The sequence below is a fragment of the Cygnus olor genome, chromosome 13, assembly GCF_009769625.2.
Source record: "Cygnus olor isolate bCygOlo1 chromosome 13, bCygOlo1.pri.v2, whole genome shotgun sequence".
NCBI lineage: Eukaryota > Metazoa > Chordata > Aves > Anseriformes > Anatidae > Cygnus > Cygnus olor.
In genome coordinates, this window is record NC_049181.1 from 16,234,482 (window position 1) to 16,261,577 (window position 27,096).

The following is a 27,096-nucleotide window of genomic DNA, read 5'->3' on the forward strand; positions in this document are numbered from 1 at the left end:
GCTCCATTTGATTGTACTGAATTTCACGGAGGAGAGGGATGGTCCCTGCATGCAGATTGCTGGATGCCTGTTTGTAGTTGCAGCCTATGCTGAGGTGTAAAACCTTTTGAAGGGGCTGTCAGGGGCTAGACTGGATTTTTGAATCACTTTTAGCAATATAACCTCAGAGGTAGCACATGTTGTGCTATTCCTGTGACACCTTTGATAGTAACAAGAGGTGAGCTAATTGTGTTTTTGCAAGCGATATCTATTGATGTCCTGTGTTATGGAAGACATAACTGCACTACAGCATCTGTAAGCACGTATTGGGAGGAACGACTGCACTTGGCCCAGACATATGGCACCGAGGAGGTCATCACTGTCAGGGAATGTCAACAGCCCCTTCAGCACCCATATTCCAGGAGCTCAGCAGTATGTTTTCAACTGTGAGCATTCCCCAGCTTCAGCAGCTCAGTTCTGCTCTGTACTTTCCCCATGGCTCCATCTATTACTTGAGAAAATCTCCCTGGTAGAAGTCAGCACTCTTTATGCCTTGGGGGTCCTGCCCAAAATTATGCTCTGTGGCATAATAATCAGTAGTTTGGGAGTAGGTCGTGAGGGTGATAGTGGCTGGCTAAGAAGTGTATCTGTTACTCAATCCATGTTTTCTACTCCTCATCTGAAAATGTTTATTTCTTCCCTCCTTTGTTACTTTTTTGCCTTGTGTGTGAAGTTGCGCTTGGGAAGAGGAAGAAGCAGTATTGCTATTATACATGTACATTGTGCAGCACTGTAGAGTTCCTTTCAATGATTCCACCCAGTTTATTATTAATGTTGCATATTATCATCATCCTGCAAACCTCATGAGAAGCTACAGGGAAAAAATGATTTGGAATTGATGTACAGTGCAGATGCAGAGACCTAACTAACAAGAAGTGATTGGAAATGAAGGACCATCATAACCACCACAAAAGCAACTAAAATTGTATCACAGATGAATTTGGTGTGTGATATTTTCCTCCAAACTTTAGTGTACTTCTCCTATTCCTCTTTCTTATTCCCATTGTGATTAAGGGATAGAGAAAATAAAACTGTTGGGATTTCCATTTGCTTCCAAAGGTAATGTTGGGAGTTCTGTTGCAAGCATAGATGCTGTATTTTAATATCCTTCATTTAGTCATGTTTGAATGGGTTTGCATAGATGCCTACTTAGAAAAGCAATGAGGACACTGAGATATATAAGCCCTTTCCAATTTTATAATGTGCTTTCTTGGATATTCTAAATTTGGGGGTTCCATTAGTATTTTTTTTACTCACTTTATTGTTTAATAACATGATGTATTAATTGTAGTGGTCCTAACATTTAGCTCTTGTACATCAAGGAGTCAGTGATCCTTGTAACAGCTGATGGGAGCAGGCTTGTGCTGTACTTAACACTTGGCTGCTGGACGCATTTAGTCTACTAATTGCAGCAGGGAAGCCTGTGTGCAGCTCCCACTTGGCACCTGGTAATTATACACCTGCATCTCATCTCATCTTTAAGTGAAAAACATTTTTTTTTTTTAAATTAAAGCAGAAGCTTAGAAGAGATGTGTTCACTGCTGTGGGTGTCCTGTAAAAGCTCTGAGGTCTGCAGTGCTGGTGAGATTTGGGTACTGTGCCATGGCTAGGGGTCTGTTCTGTATCCCAGAACTTGGGACTCCTAGCACTGAAGGAATGGAAGGATATCTGTGCTATCGCCTTTTTTTCTTCTCATGTTATCTCCCATAGTACTTTAACTAACACCTTTCTTACAGGGACCTGCAACAAACTCATGTTCCTGCTTGTCACGCTGATGCCACCTGTTATGCAAGAATTATAAAATGTAAATTATCAGGCTTGATGCAAGGTCACCCACCTGAATTTCTCAGCAAATTAAGGGTTTAGATTGCTGTGAACACCAGGGGAATCTGCTGCCCTTGGATTTGCAACGCATCATGAATATTCATTGTGGAGGCAGCAGCAGGTTAATAGCAATTACAGAGTTCCTCAGGATCCAGCCTGGCAGTCCATGAGGCAGCGTGAATTTAAAATACACGGAGAGACGGATAAAGCTAGTTTTATTACACGTTTACGTTAGGCATTAACAGGCTAAATTCACCCCCTTGCCCCTTTCCCCCCTTCCCCTGAGGGCCCGCTCAGGCCTTGCCCTCACTCAAAATGGCGGCCGCGGCGCCGCCTGGCGAGAGGCTCGCGAGACGCGCGGCGGGGCCGGGAGCTGCCCGCTGCAAATGGCGGGGTGGCGGCCGGCAGGGCTGAGGCGAGGCGGGCGGTGCCGCCATGGAGCACATCACTACGCCCAAGGTAAGGGGCCGCGGTCCCCTCGCCTGGCCGGCAGCCAGCCTTCGGTTCCCCCCACCCGGCTCCTCGCAGGGCCGGGCTGGGCCGCGGAGTGCTGGCTGGCCGCTGGGTCCCCGGAGCGTTGCCTTAAGCTCAGGGAAACGCGTGAAGTGCGAGTGGAAGCGGCGGGTTGTAGGGTTAGGTAGAAGTTACTGCCGAGGTGGTGTGCTTCCGAGGGTGTTTTATTTGTTTTAAAGTCCTGGCGAATTTCTGTCAGTGAGCCGTCTTTGTTTTCTTCTAAGGAACTTGTGTTCTTTAGTGGCCCTTTTGCTTGTCAGGGTGCTGTGAAGTCTGGAAGGCTTTAAGGTCTTGAATGGTATCTCTTATGGTATCGCTTACTGCATCTCAGTGTTGGAAAATGAGATTTTTCACTGAGGATACTGAGCAAAAAGTGTTTTGAGCGTGATTCTTGCAAACTTTGTATCAGAGTGAAGAGGCCACTCAATCTGAATAAGTGGATCAAAATGTATTTTTAAATTAAGTGAAGCAGAAGTTCTGGGAATGACAGCTGGGAAGAATTTCCTTCAGGCAGCTGCCTGTGGAGCAGTATTTTTGATACTGCAGTGTCGCTAAGGCTGACACTTGCTGTATTTTGTTTTATTCCCTCGGATATTAATTTGGAGATGTTTCTTACTGATGTTGCCTAAGCAGTTTGGCTGTACTGACAGGCGTCTCCAGGGATATAAAAAAGGCAGATATAGATACACGCTGAAAAACGTGATGTAGTAGGAAGATGTACAGCCAAGACCCATGCATTTCAAGTTTCTTAGATGTTTTCCGTTGTTTATCTCAGACCAGTGACTGTAAGGAAGCTTACATACTCAATACACAGAACTAACTTATTTGCACGCTCTTAAGCTGCTTGTCTTCTTTGTCTTTCCATTTTTTTAATTTTTTTTTCCATTATTTTTGTTTTAGGATGAAATATGCCTTCATTAACAAGCACATAGACTCAGGAAAAAAATAATATAAATTATTTTAATTAATATTTTAGACAGTCCTCGTGTTTCTTGAAACCCTTTTAATTAGGTTAGTGTGGTTTATAAAATGCGCTTATGTGCTTAAGAGGTGTGTTACAACAAGTAGCTACCAATGCTTTTTTGTAACGACTGAGCAGTTGGAAGTCAGACTAGAACGGTTGTGTCTTTACCAGCTATACTTTAATCATACTAAACATGGACAGTCTTCTCTTGTAATTCTTTATCTTAATATTTCTGCAGCCTTGCACAGTAATAAACTTGGATAACTTTGGCTACAAATCCAGTAATCCTACTAATCATGCTGGTGTTAAATCTTGGCAGTTTGACCTTTTTGACTTTTGAATTATTTTGCCAGCTATTGATTTAAGTTGTAAGGCTGGGTTAGTAATGCAGGGGGATCTAATTCTTATGTTTTTCGCTTTTTCCCTGGTGTGTATGTTAGCAGTGGTATGATTATGGTTCAGCAGGTGTTTAGGATTTCCTTGATCAAAGTCATTTACTTTTTAACCCTCTTATATTGCAGGTTGAAAATGTGAAATTACTAGATCGATATACAAATAGGAAGGCAGCAAACGGGACATTATACCTGACAGCTACCCATCTTATCTACGTAGATGCTTCTTCTGAAGTCAGAAAAGAAACATGGGTAGGTGTGATACTTGGAGCCTGTTTAAATACGAGATACAAAGTATTTTTATATGCAGTATGAGTGGTTTTGTGAATTCTAAAGTTGTGTTAGTCTTTTTATTGCATTCTGATTCTAAAAATGTTTAACAGAGATTACTGTTTTGGAAGGAAATGTGCAGAATGGTAGAGTGACCTGATAGAGATCACTCAGTGAATTGATGTCAGTTCCAGGAAAAGAAAGAACTTAACCTAGTTTCCTATCTCAAGCTCAGTGTACAAAGCTGCCAACCTTGAATTTACAGGTTTTAGAAGTACAAAATTAACACTGAAACCAGCAGCCCTTGTTATTGATTATAAAATGGGAATGAGAAAATATATTGCAGATGGGGGTGGAGAGGAAGCAAAATGAAGAGAATTTGGCTCCTCTTAGAACAAAGTAAACCCAGTTACATGTCAGTCTCTAAAAATAATTTATATTATACACCTGTGTTTTTTCACAGTCTGGCTCATAGTTACTTAGCCTTTGGGTGCACAATCTGGATATTTATTAAGTTTTCTTCATAAATATAATAAATAAACTCATTTTCTGATGCTAGTAATGGTTTAGATGCATTAAGCATATTGCAGAAATTTCCTGTCTGTTTGTACAGCTTATGGCCTTATTAGTGGTATCTGAAAGATGTGATTATTCCCCCCACCCCCCCCTTTTTTTTTTAGATTCTGCATCACCATATTGCAAGTGTAGAAAAATTGCCTCTGACCACAGCTGGATGCCCCCTCCTTATTCACTGCAAGAACTTCCATGTGGCTCACTTTGTTATTGGGCAAGAACGTGACTGTCATGAAGTGTATACCTCATTGCTTAAACTTTCACAACCAGGTATTTGGGACGGAGTCTGTTTCTCACCTTGTTGACGTGCTATAAGCTGGAAGGCTCATCAGAGCAACAGAGAAAGCTTCTCCTGTCAGACTGCTGGTTTTGCTGTCTTAGTACAGGAGAGGAGGATGTGAAATCAAAATCTGTTTCCAGTGCTAGAGATGAATCGTGTGGGTTAGCACAATAGATAGAGCTCTGCCCTGTGTGCCAGGCTGTCTGCTTCTAAACTAAACAATGTTTTGTGACAGTGGAAACAAGGAGGTCTCTGAAGGACTTCTGAAAACCTGTACAAAGTTGATTTGCTGGAGCGAGGTGGTTTGCAGCATCTCAAGCTTCTTTCTTGTAGGACTCACACTGAGTAGTGTCTTTTCAGTACTGGCTGTTGTCAGTTCTTTCTGTGATTTAGCTTCTGGCCATGTGTAGTTCTGCCCTTGCTGTTTGAACCAGATGTCCGTAGAATTCTGGATCCCACAAAGTTGTAAATGTTGTCAACTTTCATCATTTCCCAATAGCAGGGTTAGGTTAGTCTTCAGCGTTTGTCTTCTTTCAGATGTGAAGCCCTGTGCTTCGCCTTGGTACAATGACATGGAATAGGTCTTAAGAGTAGATGCAAAACATCCTCAAAAGCCTGTGGTCTCTTCTGGCCTTGGCTGTTTAGTCCATGGATGAATGAATATTCAGGCTCTTTGTTCTTCTTGCAGGACAGCATTCCATAGGGTTTCCTACCTGGCTTCCATCTATAGTAGCTTCTGTCTCTTTTAGTGAACCAGTATTTGGTGTCTTGCATTATTACAAGGGTGTAATTTTTGATTGCATTTTGTGACTTTGGCACTAGTCTAAAGGGAGGGAATTAATGGTGCCAGTCTGCTTCATGCTCACCATCGCATAGGACTTGAATAGAAGGACTTCAGTAGAAATAATTTTTCTGCGTTTGAACTGCCAATTGAAATTAGGATTTCTGTCTGTTCCCACCGTCTCCCTTGTGTCCTGAGCTATGGAGTTTTCGTAGTTCTGAAGCTTTAACTTTAATGCTGTATCTGGCAATTTTCTGATGTTATGTTTAAAGTTGTCACTGTTCTTTCAGTTCTGAAAATTAGACTTGTGTAGCATCCTGAAGTATGGGAGCTGTCACTTCAGGAGATTACATCAGTCAGTTTCTTTTGTCTTGTGGTTATTTGTGTAATGTGCTGTAGCTCTTTTGTTCTATTTATGGATTTTTTTAGTTCTTTGGTCTAAAATTTCTCTGTATGTGCTTCCTTTATATTATTTGGCAGAGCATATAATTATTTATGATTTGCACGTGTGATTGACAGTTATGGGTTACCTGTCTGGTAACCTGGCTACATTATCAGAGTCTGGCAGGTTGCACTCTTTATGGAGAGCTTACTGCCTTGGGAGTCAGCTGAATGAGTTATTGGTTGGATTTGCATTTTCTGAAGAGAGTGAAGGAAATTGGGAAGGATGAGATGGAGGGAGGAAGAAATTACCATTTGTCAGACACAGCCTGAAGCTTTTGTTGGGCTGCCAGTAGTATTCAAGATGTCCGTCAAGCTTTCCACACACCTCAGAATTCACTGTTGAATGATGAACTTAGAGGTGTGCAAGAGCTGCTGTATGACTCTTCAGAGAAAAAGTTGTCTTTAATGTTTTCATTTCTGGATTAGTTCTTCCAATATCAGTCTCTTCTAGCATGCCTATTCCAGAAAATTCAGTTATAGTTTGTTCAGAAGGAATTAAAACTTCAAAACAGTAATTCCGATAAAATGCTTTAGTGTATCTCCCTGTCAGTGGGAAATGAGTATTAGAAATTCCGGAGGATTGGAATATGAATTGATGACAGTGTTACCCAGAATGAAATGTGTACGTGTAAATCTGAGGAACGTTGCGTGAAGACCTAAACTTACGTGCTTCATCCAATTCATTCATCTGTGAGCCCTATTTGGCTTGATAGGGTTAGGAATGGTTTTGAGGAGCTGTTGAGAAATTCCAAATATCCATACTCTTCTATGTAGCACTCAAATAATATTTTTATGAGGAGTGAAAATCAGTCTAAGTAGTCTGCTTAGATTAGTAAAAATACGAAGTGATAAAACTTCAGACTTGTGATCTTTGAGGCAGAAGCGTAAGTAAAATAGCTATCATCGAGACATAGCCAACTATGAGGTGAAGTGGCATAGCCCTTGGCTTTTATAGAAAAACATTTCCAAGTTTCTTGATTGTTCTTGACTGAATAATTTGTTTGGTCCTTGTTTTCAGTTAGGCTACACCTGTAGTGCGGTGTCTTGCACAGTGTGCTTATACAAAAAAAGGCCTTTAGGAAGAGGTGTTGACCTTTCTGTATGTCTTCTCTAACAAGTTAATTTTTTTCTTCTTCCCAGTGAAACCTGAAGAACTCTATGCTTACTCTTACAATCCGAAAATGTCAAAAGATAACCGGGAGATTGGATGGAAACTGATTGATTTGAAAGTAGATTACCAGCGTATGGGAATTCCAAATGACTATTGGGAAATAACGGATGTTAATAAGGACTATGAGGTAATTCTTGTTAGCCATTTGGTACAGTATCTCTTCTTTGGTATTAATGACATCCAGCAATCCAACTGCTGCATAAGTGATGCCTCTGGGGAGGAGTGAGCACAGTTGGTTTTAATTGAAGCAGCAGCTCCTTGATGTGAAGCTGTGGATAATGATGCTATGAAAGAACAGAGCTGCAGAGTCACCTTGGTTTTCTTTGATTCCTCTGGCAAAATACCAGCTACTTACTTTTCTAGAGAAATGTCAAGCCATCTGCTACGAAAAACTGAAGTACCTTTAGTTTCTGTAGGTATTTCCAAGTCCTGTCCCACCAAGCTTGTGACAGATGTGTAGAGGAGAAATAAATGGCAACAGTTTGGCTTGGTGTGAGGAACAAGGCAGAGAGGAAGGGGACTAGGTAAGGAAGGATAAAATTAGTGAAAACAGACGCTTTCTTGGTTAGATCTTACACTAGGGAAGGGTTCTTAGTCATTTCAGTCCTAACTAGCTGCTGCTGTTTCCTTCTTTTTCCCCTTTAAGGTCAAGTTATAGGTCTAAGTGTTAAATGGAAGCATTTTTTAGCAAGCTTACTCAAACCCCTGCTTCATATTTCCCTTTTTATTTCTGCGTTGTGCACAGACTTTCTGTTTAAAAGACAGAGTGAACAAGTGAGGAAGATACCAGCAGGTTAAGTCTTGAATCTCTTTTCCCTGCTCTCTGTTCTCTCCCCTACCAGTTGTTTTTTCCTGTTACCCTTTGAGTTGAAGAAGTAGATGCCTTGTTGTCAGAAGCCACTGGTAGTTTTAAGTGACTGTCTTTGGATGTCTGAATTGAGATGACATGAGAGGTGCTTTTCCCATTAGCTGATCAGGGCATCGGAATGTGGGCAGCTAAAATCCTTAGTCGCTTTGAAGCTAATACTTAACTTTAGTTGCCAAAGCTGTACAACTTCCTCTAGGTTTCCAGTTTGTGTTCTAAACTTGTCAAGCCTTAAAAGAAAGGCTTATCTGTGAAGTATATGCTGAAAAGACATTTTTGGAGGAAAATGGATAAAGCTGATGCTACCTGATTACTAAAAGTTCATTTCGAGTTGAGTAAGATTTAGAGGAAAATATATATTCCTTTTTGTGGCAAATCAGCAGCCTTTTTTAAAACTTAGGTCTTTAAAGAAGTTCTCTTTAAAATGTTTGGTGTACTGTACAGTCCAGTTTTAGGCTCAATTGCAAAATTACGTTACCACACTGTATTTATTATATATATATATTATATATTATATAAATAATATGTATATATTATTTATTTATTTTCACCCATTCCCTTGTTTTTTTCTAAATGCATTTTAATGGCTTGACACTTTAGATATGGTTTGTTTGACGTGCTATGGCGAATAATCTATTGCTATATCTATAAATGTGAAATTATAAAATGAAATTTTCATGAATCTTAAATTGATAAGTAGTCACATTTGGATTTCTTCTTTCTTCTCGCTTCAGGTTTGCAACACGTACCCTCCAGAAATAGTGGTGCCTAGGGCAGCGAATAAGGCAACGGTGATTGGAAGCTCAAGGTTCAGAAGCAGAGGGCGGATTCCGGTGCTTTCCTATTTATATAAAGAAAACAATGTTAGTTGTTCGTTGTCTGTTGTCTTGGGGGTGGAAGGGGAGGGCAGAGGTTCCCCTCCTAGCGAAAGGAAAAAATGTGATGATTATTAAAGTGTGTTAACTTTCAGTTTGAGACCTGTGCTTCTCCTAACAGCTCTAGAATTGATTTGTTCCTAGTCACAGACTGAGCTGGTTAAAGCCAAATATTGGGGGCGCATCCAGTGTTTTGTAAAAAACACAAGCTCTCCAGGCTTTCTGTCTGGAAATTTTTGATCAGCTTTCAAGAATTCCTTACATGCTTTTTTGTTTTTAATGTGCCGTGTAGTTGTGTTGAATAATGTTTAACAAGATACATGTTAACTCAGCTAAATTTTCTTACTATTGAAGAGGAAGAACCACCCTGAAACGAAGAATCTCAGTTAACTCAGAATAAGTAAAGGTTTCAGTTTTGTTTTTTTTCCTTCACTGAAGACTAGAATGTAAATTTTTAACTTTGCTGTCTCAGCAGTGTTTTAGATGCAGATGTTAGGAAAATGCTGTGGCAGTCAAATTGTTTTCCTGAGGAAGCATGCCTTGACCTGGGCAACTGCATGGAGTTGTTCTGGCAACAACTGGAATTTCCTTAGAGCATGCCCAGTGCAGTTCTGAGTGTGGAATGGTAACAGCAACTGATAAGCAAAGCAGTGGAAAAGAATGGTTAGGGAAATAGAAGTCAGGTGGAAAAATTGAAAACTGCTAATGTTTGGGATGGTGATTATCAGGCAGAGCATAGTGGATTTGAGGACATAGCAATAATGGGCTGCTCAGCCTGTATTTTAGGATTCTCAAAACTCTGGTTCTGTGAAATATTCCCATGGTATTTCTGTGTGTCCATTTAAGTGGCAGTTTTTTAGCAAAGCAGAGAACAGGACGTTTAAAACCAACAAATTACGGCATTCTTTAGATCAATGCAGTAGAGAAGATCTGAAAGTAGAAAAAATGTGCTCTTGTGTATTGCAGGCTGCCATATGTCGCTGTAGCCAGCCGCTCTCTGGGTTCAGCGCTCGCTGTCTGGAGGATGAACAAATGTTGCAGGCGATCAGAGAAGCCAACCCTGGGTGTGCCTTCATGTATGTTGTAGACACAAGGCCAAAGGTATCTTCACAGGGTTTGTGGCTACTTCTAAAGCTTGCATCTGAATTAGCAATACTGTTTCCAATTAATTCTTTCACAGCTCTGCTAATGCTTTCTCACACAGAGTTAGGTTAAACTCTGTCAGTCCAGAAAGATGAATTCAGAATCAGGCTCCTTATTCTGTGTCTTAATGTGGTGAACAAATGTGCATAACAGAATTGCATTGTGAAGTGGTAAGAACGCTTGTGCTCCTGGGCTGTTCTGGGTTGAGGTCTGTGTTAAGGATGACCTGAATTGAGCAGCAGTCTTGAAGCTGGCTGAGACAGTGAGCCATTTCCCAGCAGAAAGCCGGGTCCTTAATATGTTGAGTTGTAGCAAAGCCTTCAAAGTCACTTTCACAAGGCTGAAGTGCTTTTATCTGTGGACTGGGCAGAAGTGGGGCTGTGTGGAATCTGAGAACAATTGAGAAAGGCAATTCTTCCTTCTTTTTCTTTTTTGCATTTGTAAAAATAACACTAATATTTTCTTGATGTGCAGCTCAGCATTTAATACAATTCAGCTTTTCTGGTCAGTAGCCACCATCTGGAGCTTGAACTCTGTCGCTGAGGTGTTTATATAAGAGGTTATTGAAGAAACTTTCTCCAAATGAAATCTGTAATCCTCTTGAGGCTTTGAATTTAGAAACTTAATCAAATGATTGCCTTAAGCACACTGGGGGTATAGGTATAAGCAAATTAGGACACGCAGCACACCGTTACTTAAATACGAAGATGTAAATGGCTCTGATTAATAAGTGACTTCTGAGAACCTGCTTCACTGTTCAGATGTTAGAGTTATTTTATAGAAACCACAAATATAGTTAAAATATGGTGAGGAAAAGTCATTTTGGGAAGATGGAATACTTCACCCATTGTTCAGGTGTATTTTGTCTTTTCACAGTATGACATTCCGTAGAGATCTACATTTAATTACACAACAGGCTGTATATAGCAATTATTGCATATTCGTTTGGTACAGACATCTTCTGGTATCGTAGTTGTTCCACAGAAATCTATTCTTGGTAACTTTGTTGTATTTGGTGAAAAAGAGCATTTGGGATTAACCACACTTCAATGCAGTATGTCATACCCTGGGTGGATAAACTGAAGCACCAGAATTGGTCAGTTGTATCTGAACATCTTCAGAACTACTGTATCTGAGTTTTTTTCTTCTCTCCTTTCTGTGGAAGCAAATCTTTCCTTCTCCCAAATCAGTATTTGGGGGCTGGAGGTATTTTCTTTTTTTTGTCAGTAGTAAAGGTTTCATGGTAGCTCTTGAACAGTTTTGGGTGATTGCTAGAACAACTGGCAGCTCTTCAACTTCTTTTCTTCGCTCCCAGTCGGTTGCTGTATTCTTTCTGCTCAACTGTAATGTTTGTGTTTCCCTCAGGTGGCTTTATTTCATCTGTGCATGTATGTCTGTGAAAAGCTTTGGAATTCTCTTACTATTTCTATACTACCATGTATGTATGTTACTCGTAAAAATGGCTTTCCTAGTTTTACTTTCGTATGCTTCTGTCTGGCTCTCTCTATGTAGTTTCACAGTAAAGACAAAATGTTTCTTTACCTTTTTGGATGACAGTACTCTTCTGCTGTTGTGCGAGGTTTTGCTACTGCCTGTCCTAAGAAGTGCTGTCCAAGGTCTTAATGAGCCTGTGCATATGACTAGTGGGTTGGAGATGCTGGTATAATTTTAGTAAAACGGCTGGAAGTAATGTATGGGGAGGTGGGGAAGGACACCTGAGTAGCAGCTTTTCTTTAGTATATATTCTGGGAGATTTAAACACAACTGGCAAAGCAGACTCATTTATTTCTGTATATTGTTTGTTGTCACTTTCTCTCCTTTCCATCCTGTTCCCTTAAATTTGACAGTTAAATGCCATGGCCAACCGAGCTGCTGGGAAGGGTTATGAGAACGAAGATAACTACGATAACATTCGCTTTAAGTTTATTGGCATAGAAAACATCCATGTGATGCGGAACAGCTTGCAGAAACTCCTGGAGGGTAAGTATGGTGCATGCAAGTGACCAGTTTATATTACCTTTGGTTCCTTTTGGACGGAACTTCTCACTGATAACATATAAATCCTACGTGTGCAGGTGCGTGTGGACTTGGGAGCTGTGGTGGAAGTTGATTAGCAAAGTCCACATATATTTCTTTCTCTGCTTTATTGAAGTGGCTGACAGTATTAATGTTAAACATTTTCCCAATAGACATTTCATATGTTATTGTGCTTAGTTTTATGGTGGATCAAAACTAGGAAATGACATGAACGACGTTCTTTAATTTTATTAGTTACATAAAATTTCTCAATTTGTTTCTCAAATGTTCCAAATGAAAAGAAAAACACTTAGAAAATATTGTTTAACTGGTGAGAGATTCTTACGGTTACTGTGAGCACTGAAAGAATGCAATCATTGATTGCTGAGATACTTCTCTGGGGTTTGCTTTGTTTAGTTCGGACTACTTCAGTGTTAAGCAATGTGTCTAATTGGAAATAAAATTCTAGGTTGATTTTTTCCAAGGACTTTAATCTCATAGTTCTTATTTCTCACTTCTGATTTCTTTGTCTGAACTTGTTTTGTTCTTACTACATGAATACTCAGGTAACTAAGCTACTCCTTGAAATTGTGGTCTTGGGGGAAAATGTGAAGGAGGGCAGGAGAAATACTTCTAGAGCCTTTGGAGGCTGAGAGGTGAATCAGGCCCATATTTGCATTGGTGTAATCTGGGAGAAATTCCCTTGAAGGCGATAGAGTACCTCGAATCAAAGAAGTTATTCAGCAAGCTGGTTTCCAGGAATATTAACATATTTGCGCTAGCAAAGGCTGCGGAACAAGTCAGAGTAGGTGCTGTAAATCATTCTCTTTGGTCCATGTGCTTAGTTTTCTAAAAAGTAATACAAGTACTGTCACATAAAATATGAATTTAATATTTAAGTAACCAGCATAATGGTTATCTTACTTCGAATAGCTGAATAATTGATGCTGCCAATTGCCTGACCTGGTAGCGCTGCAGAATCTGTAGTGACCTTGGAGAAAAATGAGGCTCTTCATGTCACCATGAGATTGGCCTGATCATAAGTACTGAGTCCTCAGTTGCCTGTAGCAGGCAGATTCATTTTGTGGTGGGAGAGGAGGAAGAATAAATGCTTGTTTACTCACAAATTCTTCTTGTTTGCTAAGCTTTAACAGTGATAAAAAACTCTCTTACTAAGGCTTAGGGACTGTGGAACTGTATTACTGTATTTTCTGTGCTGGTTCTCGGTATAGCATCTGAGTTGCCTTCAAGGCTATGTGTTATTTCTCTCAGTAAATTAGAGCTCTCCTTTCTTCAGATCTCTCCGATAGCGACAGCATGCTGGCAATTGTTAGATGTCTGTGTGATGGTGATCAATAGTGAAGTAACAAATCACTAAAAACTAATTTTTGTTGAAGAAACCTCAATATTTTTTTTTAAATTGAGCTAGTTTTGAAAGGAAGAGGAGGAAGGTACTGTTCTCTTGTAGCTAAAAAGTTCTGGATTGTGTATTTATACGTGCAACCAATAGTTTGTTTCCTTTAGACAGGACACTTAGTCTGAGAATATTAACACTGAGGACCTACAAAACTTTACTGCTGTGAAGGGATAATGAGGGGGTGGGAAGAAGATGGTATTAACAGAGTCTCAGCTGATTCTTTTGTTTGTGTTCTTAGTGTGTGAAACAAAGTCTCCTTCAATGAGTGATTTCCTCACTGGGCTGGAGAACTCAGGTTGGTTACGGCACATCAAGGCTGTGATGGATGCAGGCGTCTTTCTTGCCAAGGTAAAACCCTCTGCAGACCTGCAGGTGAATTTAAAAGTATTTACCTGTCATGTTAGGGACTCTTCCAAGGCTGTAAGGCAGTCTCTGGAGAGAAGGTGGGAAAACCTTCAGATTGGCCCCACCTCTTACAAACAAACAAACAAAAAAAAAGCCTGCAGTTGGAGCACATCAAGTCAGTTACCCAACTGGCACTCTGAGTTGCTTCACGGAACTAAATGAAATGCCATAGGGATTGAGACAATCCTGTGGACTGCATTATAATAAATGGTTACGTGGACATTCTTACTCATTTGAAATGGGTAAAGTCATAGAAAATGAATAAATGACCTGTAGAAATGCATCTGTACCCTATAGCACTACCCTTAGGAGTGCAAACAATGTGTAACCTTACATTCCTAATGCAGCATGCTCATTAGTAGCTGGACTGTTGTGTTTTAAATGAGGAGTTGTGTAGACGAGCTTGTTTTCTCCTGGTTTAATGGAGTGCAGGGGCTGCTAATTTCTGTCGTTCAATGTAGTCTTTGTTTCTGCAGAGTCTTTGAAAAGAATGTGACTTTGCAGCCCAGGCAAAAGGAAAAAGTCAGTAAAGCAAATGGCTCTTCAGTAATAGTAGAGGGAATACAGGCAATGAGTGGCAAGAGTAGTGAACTTCTGTAAATGCTGCCTTTTCTCTCTTAAAATTTCACGGTGTAGCAAGCAAGAAGCTATTCTGAATTTATCTTCTGCCACCGGTACATAGGGATAAAGGTAATCCCGATGGGAGGAAGTTGGGGTGAACTCTTCTAATTTATCCTAGTCCCTGTGTGTCCACTTATTATTCTCTACTCATCCACCAAATTTTTTCTCAGAGGAAAGGACCGAAAATCCTTGGCATTTCAGAAAACTGTGTTTTGAGATCAGAGGATCTTTTGTTTCTTGACAGTCTCTCATGCTGACAAGGCATGCTCCAGCATTTTACTCAGGTTGGGGTTTCTGGGCATGATGGCTATATGCCCAGAAATGGTGCGTTTCAATGGTCCAGATGAGAAATGACAAATTTCCCCCTTGGGTTTTAGGCCAGTCTGGTAAATGCAGATGAAGGGACAGCATTTAATTACAGTAACCAAGCTGGAAAGCTGTTAAACTGTTCTGTCTGGTCTCCTTCACAGGCTGTGAAAGATGAAAATGCCAGTGTGTTGGTCCACTGCTCTGATGGGTGGGATCGCACGGCGCAGGTCTGCTCCCTGGCTAGCCTCCTCTTAGATCCGTTTTACAGGACTTTTAAAGGATTCATGGTAAGAATACGAATGTTGGAATTTCAAAAAGAAAAAGTGCTTCCTGGATTTGAAATGTAAACAAGCCCTAATTAAATGTTTTAGGCCATTTTCTGGAACAAACGGTAGGTGACCTATATAAAAACAGCTTTGATTCTATAAACAAGCTTTAATTGCTCTGAACAGCATGGGCACAAAACAGCGGCAGTTGATTTACAATTCCCAAATCTTTGTTTCCTTGAAAGTCCATGTGAGAGCTGCTAATGAGACATTTCATCACGAGATGAGTGAGCAAAGGATGGGACTCTGGCAGCAATCCACAAAAAGAAGTGGTGAAGAAGCTTGTCACTTAAGACTGTTAGACTGATCTGCTAGGATTTTGAAATGGGGGAACTCATTCATGTGCACAGGGAAGTGTGTAACCTGTATATCACACAAAATCTGTGCATCATTTAAGACCTATTTTAAAGCCATTACACGTGAATTTAGCCATTTGCTTCTACTGCGAGGTTTTTCTTACATGAAACCATCACTGCATAAATAGTGTGATCTGTGACCTTTCCATTCATCTGCTTCTGTTAATTACTGAAAGACAAGCTGCTGCTCGTTCTCAGAGTTCCTTAAAAGAAGCCCTGAGATCAGAACAATGCAAATTTTGCTCCTTCACTGTGTTGTACTGCTAGACCTGTTCCTTTCATTACATGCTATTTTTTTTAATTACTAGTTTTGTTTCTGGATTACACTGCAGTCTTTTAACAGTTAAAATTATATCAGTGCAAAACATTTACCTCAGCTTGGGTAGTACTCCGGACAATTCTGTGTGATGAACGTGGCTTTGATTAGGGTCAGGAACTGTAATTAAAATGCACAAATGCTTGTCCTGTGAGCAAATAGCCTGTATACACAGATCCTAAGACAGTGGTTATTCCTAGATGAATGCAACAGAACTCTTTAATAATGAAAAATTGAAAAAAGCAGTGTAACTTAGTTTTCAAATAAGTTTCTTGTGAATTTCTGCCTTACTTTTCTTTAAGCCTCTGGAGGGTGATATCAGGAATTGATCTTTAATATGATCTAGCAAGACACATAATAAAGGATTAAGCATCAGTCATTTGGTTCCTTATGATGCATATTTTAAAGGAAAATGCTGCTTCCTTGTCTACTAATAATATGTTATCAGGAAATATATATAGCACAGACATTCTATTTGAGAGAAATAGACATACAGTTTTTCTAATTGCGTCCTGAGCTCAGTACACAGCTGTACTTATGTTCACATGTGTGTTAAACACTTGTTAAATTCCAATTGCTGATCTATTTTGCTGAATGTCAGGATGGTCTTTTTCAAATTAAACTGTTAATTGTTTTAGCTGTGTCTGTATATTATGATCTTAACAACACAGAAACTAAAACTACCTTAATACAGTGCTGGTCTTTTTTTAAGTAACTTGTGATTCCAACAGTGATGTTGTAGTGGTAACTGTGGTTAACTCTAACCTGTAAATCACTATTACTGTTTTCATTAACTTCTATGGATATACTTAAAACTGTAGGGTCATCAGGAAGCATCAGTTGTAAGCTTCATGGAGTTAATATTAAAGGTTTCATTTTGCTTTTCCTGAACAAAGTTTAATACTATTTTTTCCTACCTCTGTTTTGAAACTAAAGGTTCTGATAGAAAAGGAGTGGATTGCAATGGGCCACAAGTTCTCTCACAGGTAAGAGCATGTTACCTTGGCTGTAGCGACTGGGTAAAGTCTTGACAGTGAAACCTGTATAGTGTTCTCAAGTTTATGCCTTCCATCTAAAAGTTAAAATGAAAATACAGCATAGAGGAGAAGAAATTTGGAAATCGTTTGGTGACCTGAGGCCAGTATCTGCTGGGGTTATTCCACCAGTGCTCTTTGGGGATGTTCTTTTCATTACTTTATGAAATCATGCAATCGTGAACAAACTGTTAGAATTTTGAGCATTTTCCTACCTGTAAAATCACATTTGCATTATATGGGGACTGTTAATGTTTTGGCAAGATACGTTCTTTTCTAATAATTTCCTTACAGAAAATCTCAGCTAGTGTTTTTTGGGACTCTTAACAAAACAAACTTCAGGCCACTGTAGTGCTAAAAAGCAGTTTTGACCTACATTCTCTAAGCACGGTAAAAATGTTGTCATCCCAGTAATTGGTAGCCTGCATATATTGAGGATATTGCCTTGGGGTACTTTTTGCTCCACTTGCCATAGAGAAACTAGAAATTGAGATGGTCCAAAGGAATATTAGGAGGGAATGTACAGGTCTACTCAGTGGTATTAGCTTGTTAAAAATGGAGGCTTTTGTTCTTGATTTGAAACTGACTCCATTTAATAGTAAAACAAGTCCATTTCCATGAAGTGTATCAAGGAAAAATAAGTCGTGTGTGCACGCTTAACTCTTGCTTTAGAAGAAGCTATCCAAAGATAAAATAGCTGTACAGAAATTGTTGGCCAAACAAATGCCCTGCTTTTTAGGGACTATTTTCACATTTCTTAAGACTAAAACAATACTCCTATTCTTCTAATATATAGGGTTGTTCCAAATATGAGACCCCTGTAAGAGATAGAAAAAGTACTCGAGACCCAAATTTCACCATTGCCTAAGAATATGAACCTGTGTTCCAATAGCTGGAGAAAATCTTTCCTCTCCTAGTGGTGGCCTGTGTCTTACAATTCTGAGGGTAATCAGTCCTTTTTCATACTTCTTGCGATATTGTAGTTGGAATCTAGTTGGGATCTGATTAACTTGGTCCCTGTAATAAGAAATCTTACTTAATTTTTCCACTTAGGTTTGGGGGCACAGTGTTTATTCCCTGGATTTCCAGGTCATATCCCTTCTGAGAAAAAGAGCATTCTGCCCTAAGTTCTTCCTGTTAAGAAAGAGCAGTCAGTACAGTACAACAGAGGGTTGGCTGCTTTCCAAAAATACCATCATTCTTTTCCTGGTTGTTTTTTTCCTTATGGTTTATAATGAACACTTATATCTCTGGCTGGGTTTTCGTAGAACTAGTAGGATTTTTTCTGAACTTCATCTAAAGCTGTGAAAAGGTTTTTGCTTTTTTTTTCTCTGAGTAAGTTGCCTACCAGGACTCCATTTCTGCTGTCCATGGGGGCAAAATCAGGTTATTTTGGATGTCACTGTGCGTTGTGGCTAGTCTTATACCATAAAATACTCTCGTGTCCGTAGAAGATCACAGAAGACTCCTTTTTTTCATTGTTTCTTGCTGTTCCTGGTAGACAGAATCTTGTTAATGCCAACCTTGTTTTCTCAGTTAGGGACTAGTGTTACTTTTTTATGGTAAAGCCGTAGACACTCCTTTGGAGAACATTGCCTTTTTCTCTGGTGCTTGCGTTATGGCGTAGGCTTAAGTATTCCTATTTCGCAAGCATTTCTTGTGATGCTCAGAAGTCTGTTATGTAGGCTCTTCCGTTGCTAACTTCCCTTTTGAGAAGGGGACGCTGCCCAACTATTCCCATTTCTACCCAGTACCCTTGACAAACAAGTAATGCTTTCATGATGTTGACCTGGCCTGCAAGAGAAAAGCTGGCACTTGATCAGAATCCCATGGCGTGTGAGAAGGCTTAGTCCTATCAAGAGCGTAATCCCATGAAGGTGGCACACTGTAATGAGTAGTTGTAGGATAAACTGCATGTTTTTTTCTGACTCTGCAGAATAACTTCTTATTCTAGTAGCGAAGAATGTTTTGTTTCTGTCTCTCTAGGTGTGGCCATTTGGATGGTGACCCAAAAGAAGTGTCCCCTGTCTTTACTCAGTTCATTGAATGTGTCTGGCAGCTGATGCAGCAGTTCCCTTGCACGTTTGAGTTTAATGAGCGCTTCCTTCTTGAAATCCATGATCATGTCTACTCCTGCCAGTTTGGAAACTTCCTTGGGACCTGTCATAAGGAGCGTGAGGATCTGAAGTGAGTTGGCAGTTTATAGGGCCAACAGTCTGGAAATCACTTCAAATTTTAGAAAAAGGGCATGTATGTTTGTTCCTGATGTAACTGTAGATTGGTGAAGAGTAGCGTTGTCTCCAGAGATGTTTGTTCTGCAGTGTGGAAAAAAATAGTAGATGAATTATATCCACTGTAGTCAGATGTGATCCAAATTAAAACAATACCTTGCAGATAGTGCTTCTTGGATTGGATATTGTCCATTTTAAACGATTATATACTCCTCAATGATATATTTTGTGTTTATGAAATACAGCAGATACCATGTAAAAGTAATTCTTAGCTCCTTTAATCTAATTCTACTTGGAACAGCTAGTATTATTAATCTACTTAACTTGATTCTTTTTTTAGTGATTAGATCTTATTTGTAATTGACAGAATCTTTGAGAAGACCCATTCTCTGTGGCCTTTCCTCTTACAGAAGAAGCAGGAATTGAGAAATCCATTGTACAAAGGATTTACAGCTTACAAAGAGCTTCAACCAAACACACTACCTTTTAGTTTCCAGTAAGTTACTTATTTAAAAAGGGAAGAAGTTACTTATTTAAAAAGGGGCGTTTCTTTCATTGTAATGGTTCAGTAACTCAGGTTTACTGAAATAACCTTCTTGCTGATTAGAGTGGTTTGTTCTACCCTTCGCCTTCATTCCTCATCCATAAGCTGAAGATAGTAGTACACAAGTAATTGATAAATAAATGCAGGTACTGTATTTTTTTTCCTTTGCTTTCCTTTGACAAAGATAGTGGGGGGAAAAGCAAGGAGAAGAATGATTCCACCTAGGTAGATTAACACCCTCCCCACACACACACCACCACCACCTCCGACTTCCTCTTCTGACAAGAAGATTTGAGAGGGTAGGCAACTGTTAAAGAAAGTTCCTCCTTTCCTCTTTTTTTTTTAACATATATTAAGGAAGTCTTTCAAATGAGAATTTCAATGTCCAGTCACGCCCAAGCTTAACACAGTGAGAGTGCATAACACTTTCACAAGAAAGGATTTTTTGTTGCAGTGTGCATTTGCTTGCCCTGGGTGCTACAGCTGGAGTGGACAGTTGTGCTTTGTTTCTGGCTCACTCCTCCTCCCTGCTGAGAGAGGGATGCAAATGCGTTTGTACATGCCCAGCGTTATTACTGGAAGGCCAAGAGTTTTCACAAAAGTAGGGAGGTAGGACGAACTGAGGACTGGAAAGTGAACTGCCCAAATCCTGAGTGAATCTGTTGTAGAACAGTGTATCTGTCATCTTTTAATACCTATTGCAAACACGTGTGGATCATAGGAAAGAACTACTTAAACCCTCAGAAGTTTTTCTTGAACTTTGTTAAAGCATTATGAAAACTTGTCTATCGATATGAATTTGATAGTCATAGGTTGTGGCATTTTCTTACATCAATTACTAATGTTTGATACTTCTTGCCTTGAGTACCATCTGGTTTCTGTTATGACCGGTAGTGTACAATTGGCTGCCTAATTCTTCTTTTTTGCCCCATTCTCAAGGTTTTGGTGTGGGATGTACAATCGCTTTGACAAAGGAATGCATCCAAAACAGTGTGTATTGGATCATCTGCTAAGCTGCATGAGCCAGAAGATGAAACTAGAGGACAATGCGTCTGAATTGGAAAATGTGAGTCACGAATCTTGCTAATACTTAAAATTATATGCTGGTTTTGGCAAATATAACTGGATTAAATATTGGCATTAAACAATTGTTTCAACATACTGTGCAGAGTTGGACAAAATGAGGAGTTAAATGACATTACTGTAATGACTATGTTCTATTACCCAAAACTCTCATCTTCTAAAGTTGTTTGGTCAAGTGCTGTTGCAGGCTCACAATGTTCTAGTTCTCTAAGGAAAACGTGTTAAAAGAAATCTGGGTTTCAACCTGATGCGCAGCAAACTTCATGTGAGGGTTAGGAAAGAAAAGAATGGGCTCAATTTCTGTCCCCCTGCCCCCTAAAAATATAAACATTGTTGGTTACAGCTTGCTCCCCAATTCTTCTTTCCTGTCTTCTCATTTACAAGACACATTGGAAAAAAGTGATGATCAGCCAGGTTTTAAAACAGGGGAATTAAGATGAAAGCTGGCTTTCGTGTAATGGCTGAAATGTACATAGATCAGGTAGGCTGAATTGTCCTCTAGAAGTGGCTACCTTGGCGCTGAAGCACTTGAAATGAAGGGCAAGCTTGCACATTTACCACGTCTGTTCTGTGGTGTTGGAGGGCAGCAATCACGTGTCCAAAATAACCAATTTCTCTTCTCCAAACCCCAGTAGTGTAATAAACAGCAACACACCGCACAAAGTTTGCTCAGTTCTGTCAGATTCCCCAGAGATATATCTTTATCTTCATATAGATAATTATAGATGTTTGGGCACGGCAAGAGGGAAGGTGGGGGCAGGGCTGTAGTGGAAAATAGTCTTGTTAGCTTCTAAAGGGCTGTAGTTTTGTTTCCATAGTTTCTTTGTACAGCTGCATGAAAGGAGAAGTGTCTTTTCTTTCTGCTCAAGGCTCTACTTACAATGTCCTTTGTGTGCTTAAAAAATAAAAAATCTAAAAATACAGTAGTGAGAGATCCATCTAAAAATAAATCGGTGAGAAGACCTGTGTCGGTGTCCTTTGCTAGGTTAATGTGAATGCTTAGACTTGTAGTTTTATCGATCAAACAGTTTTCCCATGTTTGTTTCAAAAAGCTCTATCTGGGCATAGATAATCGCATGTGTTACTTTTTCAGCTCTATAATTGAGCATTAAAGTGGCACTGACACGGGGCTGTTATGTTGACAGTTGTTTGTGTATCCCTGACATCTGGGAATAACAGTTTTCATTAATGTTTTTAAATGTCTTTCTGTTTGTGTAGAAACTTCCCTTCCTTGATGGTCCTTTGCCCAGTGAAGCTTGCTCCTTATCTAAAGTAGGAAGTGCTGCTTCAAAAACACCAATGCTGAACACTCCCCAGGATTATGAAGGGGAACCACCGCCTGTGTTGACCAATGGTATCTCAGTGGGGAATATGGATGTTATGTCAGATGTGGACCAAAAGAACAAAGAGAACCTGTGTAATCACCAAGACCTCCATGATCTTAACGACACCAACGTTTTAGACTCTGAAGCTAAGGAAGGAGAGCCTCAGTGCCATTGATCAGCTCTGAGAATTGTGTTAAATGAAGCAGGTGCTTGTGGTGGTGAGGCAAGAGGGGTCTGTGCCCCTGCGACCACCTTTTCCAGCCAAGTGTTTGTATGTGTGTTGGCAGTGAGCTGTGCCCTCGCTGTAGCAAGCACAGTCTGTGTTTGGTTTGCATCATTTTGTGGCTAAAATGATGAAGATGCGTACAGAGCTGCTGAGGCTATCTTGAGTTAGCGTAAACCTTACTGTTCAGTGGAAATGAAAATGTTTAAGGTTAATAACTACCTGCCAGTACTTGTATTTCAAGCTGAAAGACATCGTGGCCAATTAACGTGGGGTTTAGAAATTGCGCAGTGTTCATGACTGGAGTAGGAAAGATGCAATCCGTTTATTTTCAGTGGTGGTGCGAGGTTGTAAATGCCCTTTCAGTTCATCTAAAATTGATTAAAAAAAAAAAATATTTTCTTAGCTTTGAATGAATCTCTGCATGGACCCTCACCTTGTGGCAGAACTGATTCATTTTTTGTTTCCTATGCATATTTGTTAAACAAAAACAACAAAAAAAAAACTCTGTGCCTTTTTATGGAGACCATTTTAATGTCTAGCAATGCAATGTAGTATTTTTATTATTCCAGTGTAGAGTGTAGTATTTGGTCTTCTTTGTAGTCAGTATTTTTAAACACTGTTTTGTATCTGCTGCCAGCTTCCCAAGGATCTGTGCTGGTTTAGTAGCTTCAGAGACACAAAATGGTTATTTCACATCATGTGTTGAGTGATTACAGTGAATGTCATCTTGAATGTTAAAATCATGTGAAACCTTAGAGCTGGGTGGTCTGTACTCTCAAGACCTGGGGAAATGAACAATTTCCCTCATAGCGATGAACTTTGTAACTTTGTGAAGGTGGTGACAAAACCTAGATCAGGATGTGACCCATTATTGGATTGAGAAGTGGGCATCTTGGCTCATGGCTGTGGCTCCATCTTGGACTCACTGCAGTGCTCGTTGGGCTGCTTGATTCCTTTGAACTGCAGTAAGCTCAGCTCAAGATACTGGTTAAGGTTGAAGGTTTAACACAAATGTATTCATTTACTCCATTCCAAAGGTTCATCTCCCCAGGGAAATGGATAGCACAGAAAAGCTATTCTGCAATATTGTTCTGGACAAATTTATCCTATGGATGTGTTTAATTGCATAAGAGTTCCTTTGTGCAGCTAAATTCAGTAGTTTTTTTGCTCTCTTTTGGATTATGTTTAAATTAGATGCTGCCATCAGGTCTTAAAATCAGGTTTTTACTCTTCTATAAAATTCTGAAACAAAAAAATTTCTAAGTTAGCCCCTCCCAATCTGCAATAAAAAGTAAAAGTAGGAACATTCTGTTAGTCTATTACAGCACTGCAGCATGCAGTAGCCATTGTTTGTGTGCTTATAACCTGTCATGAAATGATGAACACTTGAAAACACGTTTTCAAGAAGAGGGGGGAAAAAAATGAAACAAAAAACCATCCCAAGTGTCACTTTGGGTAAGAAAATCTTTATTTTATATCAAAAGACCCAAGTAAGAAGGGCAGTATCTGAGAACAGTTTCTTTGGTGCCTAGAATGGCAAAGAGAAGCTTTTTCTAATGTTGCAGGTTTTTAAATCTTAAAGCAAGTAATATTTGCCTGCTTCACAAAATAGCTGTTTTCCAGGTATGAGTGAGAGAGCTAGCGTGTGTGCTTGATTTTCAAAGCGAAGCACATAACAATACTGATCTAGATACGCTTACGCTGAAGATGCTCAACGTTTGTTGTGTGGCTATGTTGCAACTGCATATTGCATAATGCAAACAGCTATATATTTTATTTTGAAGGATGCACACTTCTGAATGCATCATTTTTGATCTCAAGATTATCTACTGTTGTGTCTCTATTTAAAAAAAATATATCTGATTAACATTAATCATGCTTAGCACTAAGCAAGGTAGCCTGCCAGCCCTTGTTTGCCATACCTATTTACTCCTCAAGCAAAGAGGTTACACTCAAATCTTAGTCTTGCTGCTCTAGATACGCAGGGTTTGAAATTTTGCTGTAGATTTCCACTGGAGAGTAGTGGGGTGATTCTTTCTCTTTGCTTCTTCATAGCCTAAAAGCTCAGTTTGGCATATGCACTTTGCAGTTTGGAGCTCCTTTTAAGCAAACTAGTAGACTAACCCTGTCTTCTCTTTCTAGGTATAAAAGAGTAGTGGATAGTATGCACAATTTCTTCAGTAGAGAACTCTTCAGTGGTAAATTGAGACCAAGATAGGCATTTCTTAGGACCAGTTATTCTACGTCAACAGTTTTTTAATGTACTTTCTAGTGAAAGTTAGAGATACAGAATTATAGACAATTTTGACTGACTACTGAAGGATTTAGATATACCACTGGTTAATCTTTGTATAAAAACATTTTGCAGGAGGTTTCTATAAATGTTTACACACTGCCTTGTCTTTTAAATTACCATAGATTATCTTAAAAAATGTATAATGAACTTTGTTTATCCCTAAAATAGGATGCTGACATCTCCACAGATCTTTGACTACAATATTACTTCAGGTGCATAAAACCCTGAAAAGATTACTTTATACACTGAAAGTACTTATAAGCTTTTAATAATCTTGATGCTTTTGACTTCAGTAGCAAAACAATGCATGACTTTATACTTTGAAATGCAAAACCTAGCCAAAAAAAGGGTAACGATCTGTCGTCTTAAACTGCTTGGATTTAATATATACAAGCTTGGCCAAAGCCTACAACATACTCAAAGTCATTCATGCTGGTGCTGTAAATTTATGGAGCTGGAAGAGATATCAGGGTTTCCTGGAATTCCATGAGATTATTTGTTTGAAAACCAACTAGCTAGAAGCATTTTTTTTGTTTTGAAGATGAATTCTGTTTTGAACTTTTGGTGTGTTTTTAAGACCAAAAAATGAAAAGCTGTTCAAAGCACTGCAGCGTGTCCTCAGGTCTCTAATCAACCAGGATTGGCTTCCTAGAGTCTTGCAGAAAGCCCGTGTTCTGGTTCCTTATGGAGTGCCCTGCTGGCAGTGGTGAGTGACTTCGTTATATGTTCCCTGAAAGCATTAAAGGGAAGAATTAAAAACTGTTAGGTAGGAATTTTCTATGTGAGCACTGTAGAGGTGAAGAGTTACTCAACTTATTTATTCCTAGTGGAACATCTGCGTGTTGCGAAGTGATGAGTACTTTTTTTTTATTTGGAGCTGTTAACTGAACAATGCAACTTGCTGCTTTCCATTTGGATTCCTCTGCCGGGGAGGAAGAAGGGATCCTATTTGCTGTGGGTGGGTTCTGTTCATGTAAAACTCTTCCCTTTCTGGAGCGCTTCCTGCTTTATCAAGATAGTCTGTTACAGTGTGCATAATGTCTCTTGCTACAAATAGTTATGATATTGCAATGGGCAAGTGCCTATAATACTCTGCATTAAAGCTACTCTTCTGAAGTAGAGGAAGGGATTCGCCTAGCTTTATTTCGAAGTGGAATGTCTTAATGTGAACCTCATAATGCTGGATTCTTAAATAGTTTTGTTTTGCAGTTGTTGTCTGTGGCAGGGAAAATCAAACCAGTACTATCTGACTGCTTTACAGGAAAAAGGGAATGCTTAGTTTGGCCACAGGTGTTGTAGTTCCCAGTTGGCCCTCTTCCACAGCAGAGATAAAGCTGTTTAGAAGAGCCTATGAGCGTAATATCCTCTTAGCTGTGTTCTGTTCCTGCTCTGAGTGCATGCCTGTCATTTACATGCTTAGAAAGAGGCCACCATATGGGTGTTGTTGATACATGAAACTACTTTGACTGGAATAGAGAAGGAGAATTGCTTCTAGGTCACTAGTAAACTACAGTGAGCTTCTCAGGTCCTGGTGAGAGACCTTTGCTGGGAGCTGAAGGTGTGCAGAACTTCCCAGGATCACAGCTGTTAGACCTTCATGGGTTGCAGGTAGAAATACCCACATTGGTGAAGGGCCCTGTGCCTGCTGTTTCCATTGGCTTTAGGGATCATGAGCCGTGGTAGGCACTCAGCAAGTACCCTTGCATCTGAGAAGCCTGTAACGTGTGCAGGGAAAGCATTTAAAAGAGCTCTTCTGCCAGGTGCTGCTTCAGTTCACTTTTATGGCCAAGCTGGCCTTTGGGTCGCTCCAGTGCCTGGCAGTTGCTCCCCCAAAGGGATAGCTTCTTGGCACTGCTTAGTAACGAATAGTCATGAGTGACCAAAAGAGATGAAAATGTTGTTTCTCTGTTCTCCCCTTCACCACCACTTTGAGTGCTGGGATCATTTTTTGATAAACCCAATGATCGTTAGAGGCTGAGGCAGTTCCTTGTTTACATACTGTCCCTCTTGCACACAGAAGCACTTCCCATGCCTGAAATCTGGGGTGGGAGGAAGTAATCTGTTCTGAATGCAGTAGTTTTGTTCTTAATTAATACACAGCACTTCATTAATTGGATGAGGAATGTCCCAAAACAGGTAAAGTCCACGTAAACGGGATGGTAAAGTCCATCTTCTACACTAGTTGTAGCCAGGTCAGTGCCAACTGCAGTCAGTGTAATTTGTTAGGGTGAGCATTTAAACACGCAGTCCTGTCCTTTTGGCATCTCTTGAACTACCAAGGCAATGCAGAAGGAAGGTAGGCGAAAATGGTTGACCTGATATCGTAACAGCGGCCTGTGTGTATATGCCTGTACTCAATGTAGCAGCATCCTACTGGAACAACTTGTAGCACTGGATCTAGTCACATGCATTGGAGCACAATATGGTACTTTTCTCATCATCACCAAATGATCTTTG

General features: G+C 39.8%; 1 protein-coding gene across 2 annotated transcripts in view; it reads left to right on the forward strand.

The window, feature by feature from the left end:
• The window catches only part of MTMR8 (myotubularin related protein 8), a 32,843-nt gene extending 7,455 nt beyond the window's left edge, over window positions 1-25,388 (forward strand). Inside the window, exons 1-14 of one of the 2 annotated variants that reach the window (XM_040571875.1) lie at window positions 2,148-2,322; window positions 3,862-3,984; window positions 4,683-4,845; window positions 7,221-7,378; window positions 8,851-8,979; window positions 9,958-10,092; window positions 11,982-12,114; window positions 13,806-13,915; window positions 15,064-15,189; window positions 16,837-16,886; window positions 18,921-19,121; window positions 19,533-19,661; window positions 20,649-20,775; window positions 22,011-25,388. In XM_040571875.1, coding sequence (XP_040427809.1) covers window positions 2,299-2,322; window positions 3,862-3,984; window positions 4,683-4,845; window positions 7,221-7,378; window positions 8,851-8,979; window positions 9,958-10,092; window positions 11,982-12,114; window positions 13,806-13,915; window positions 15,064-15,189; window positions 16,837-16,886; window positions 18,921-19,121; window positions 19,533-19,661; window positions 20,649-20,775; window positions 22,011-22,292 — 1,890 coding nt within the window. In that variant the 5' untranslated portion in view covers window positions 2,148-2,298 and the 3' untranslated portion in view covers window positions 22,293-25,388. Of the gene's footprint in view, window positions 1-2,147; window positions 2,323-3,861; window positions 3,985-4,682; window positions 4,846-7,220; window positions 7,379-8,850; window positions 8,980-9,957; window positions 10,093-11,981; window positions 12,115-13,805; window positions 13,916-15,063; window positions 15,190-16,836; window positions 16,887-18,920; window positions 19,122-19,532; window positions 19,662-20,648; window positions 20,776-22,010 lie in introns of those variants that run through there. The other variant, XM_040571874.1, reaches the window with a different exon arrangement.
• The last annotated feature ends 1,708 nt before the right edge of the window (window positions 25,389-27,096 follow it).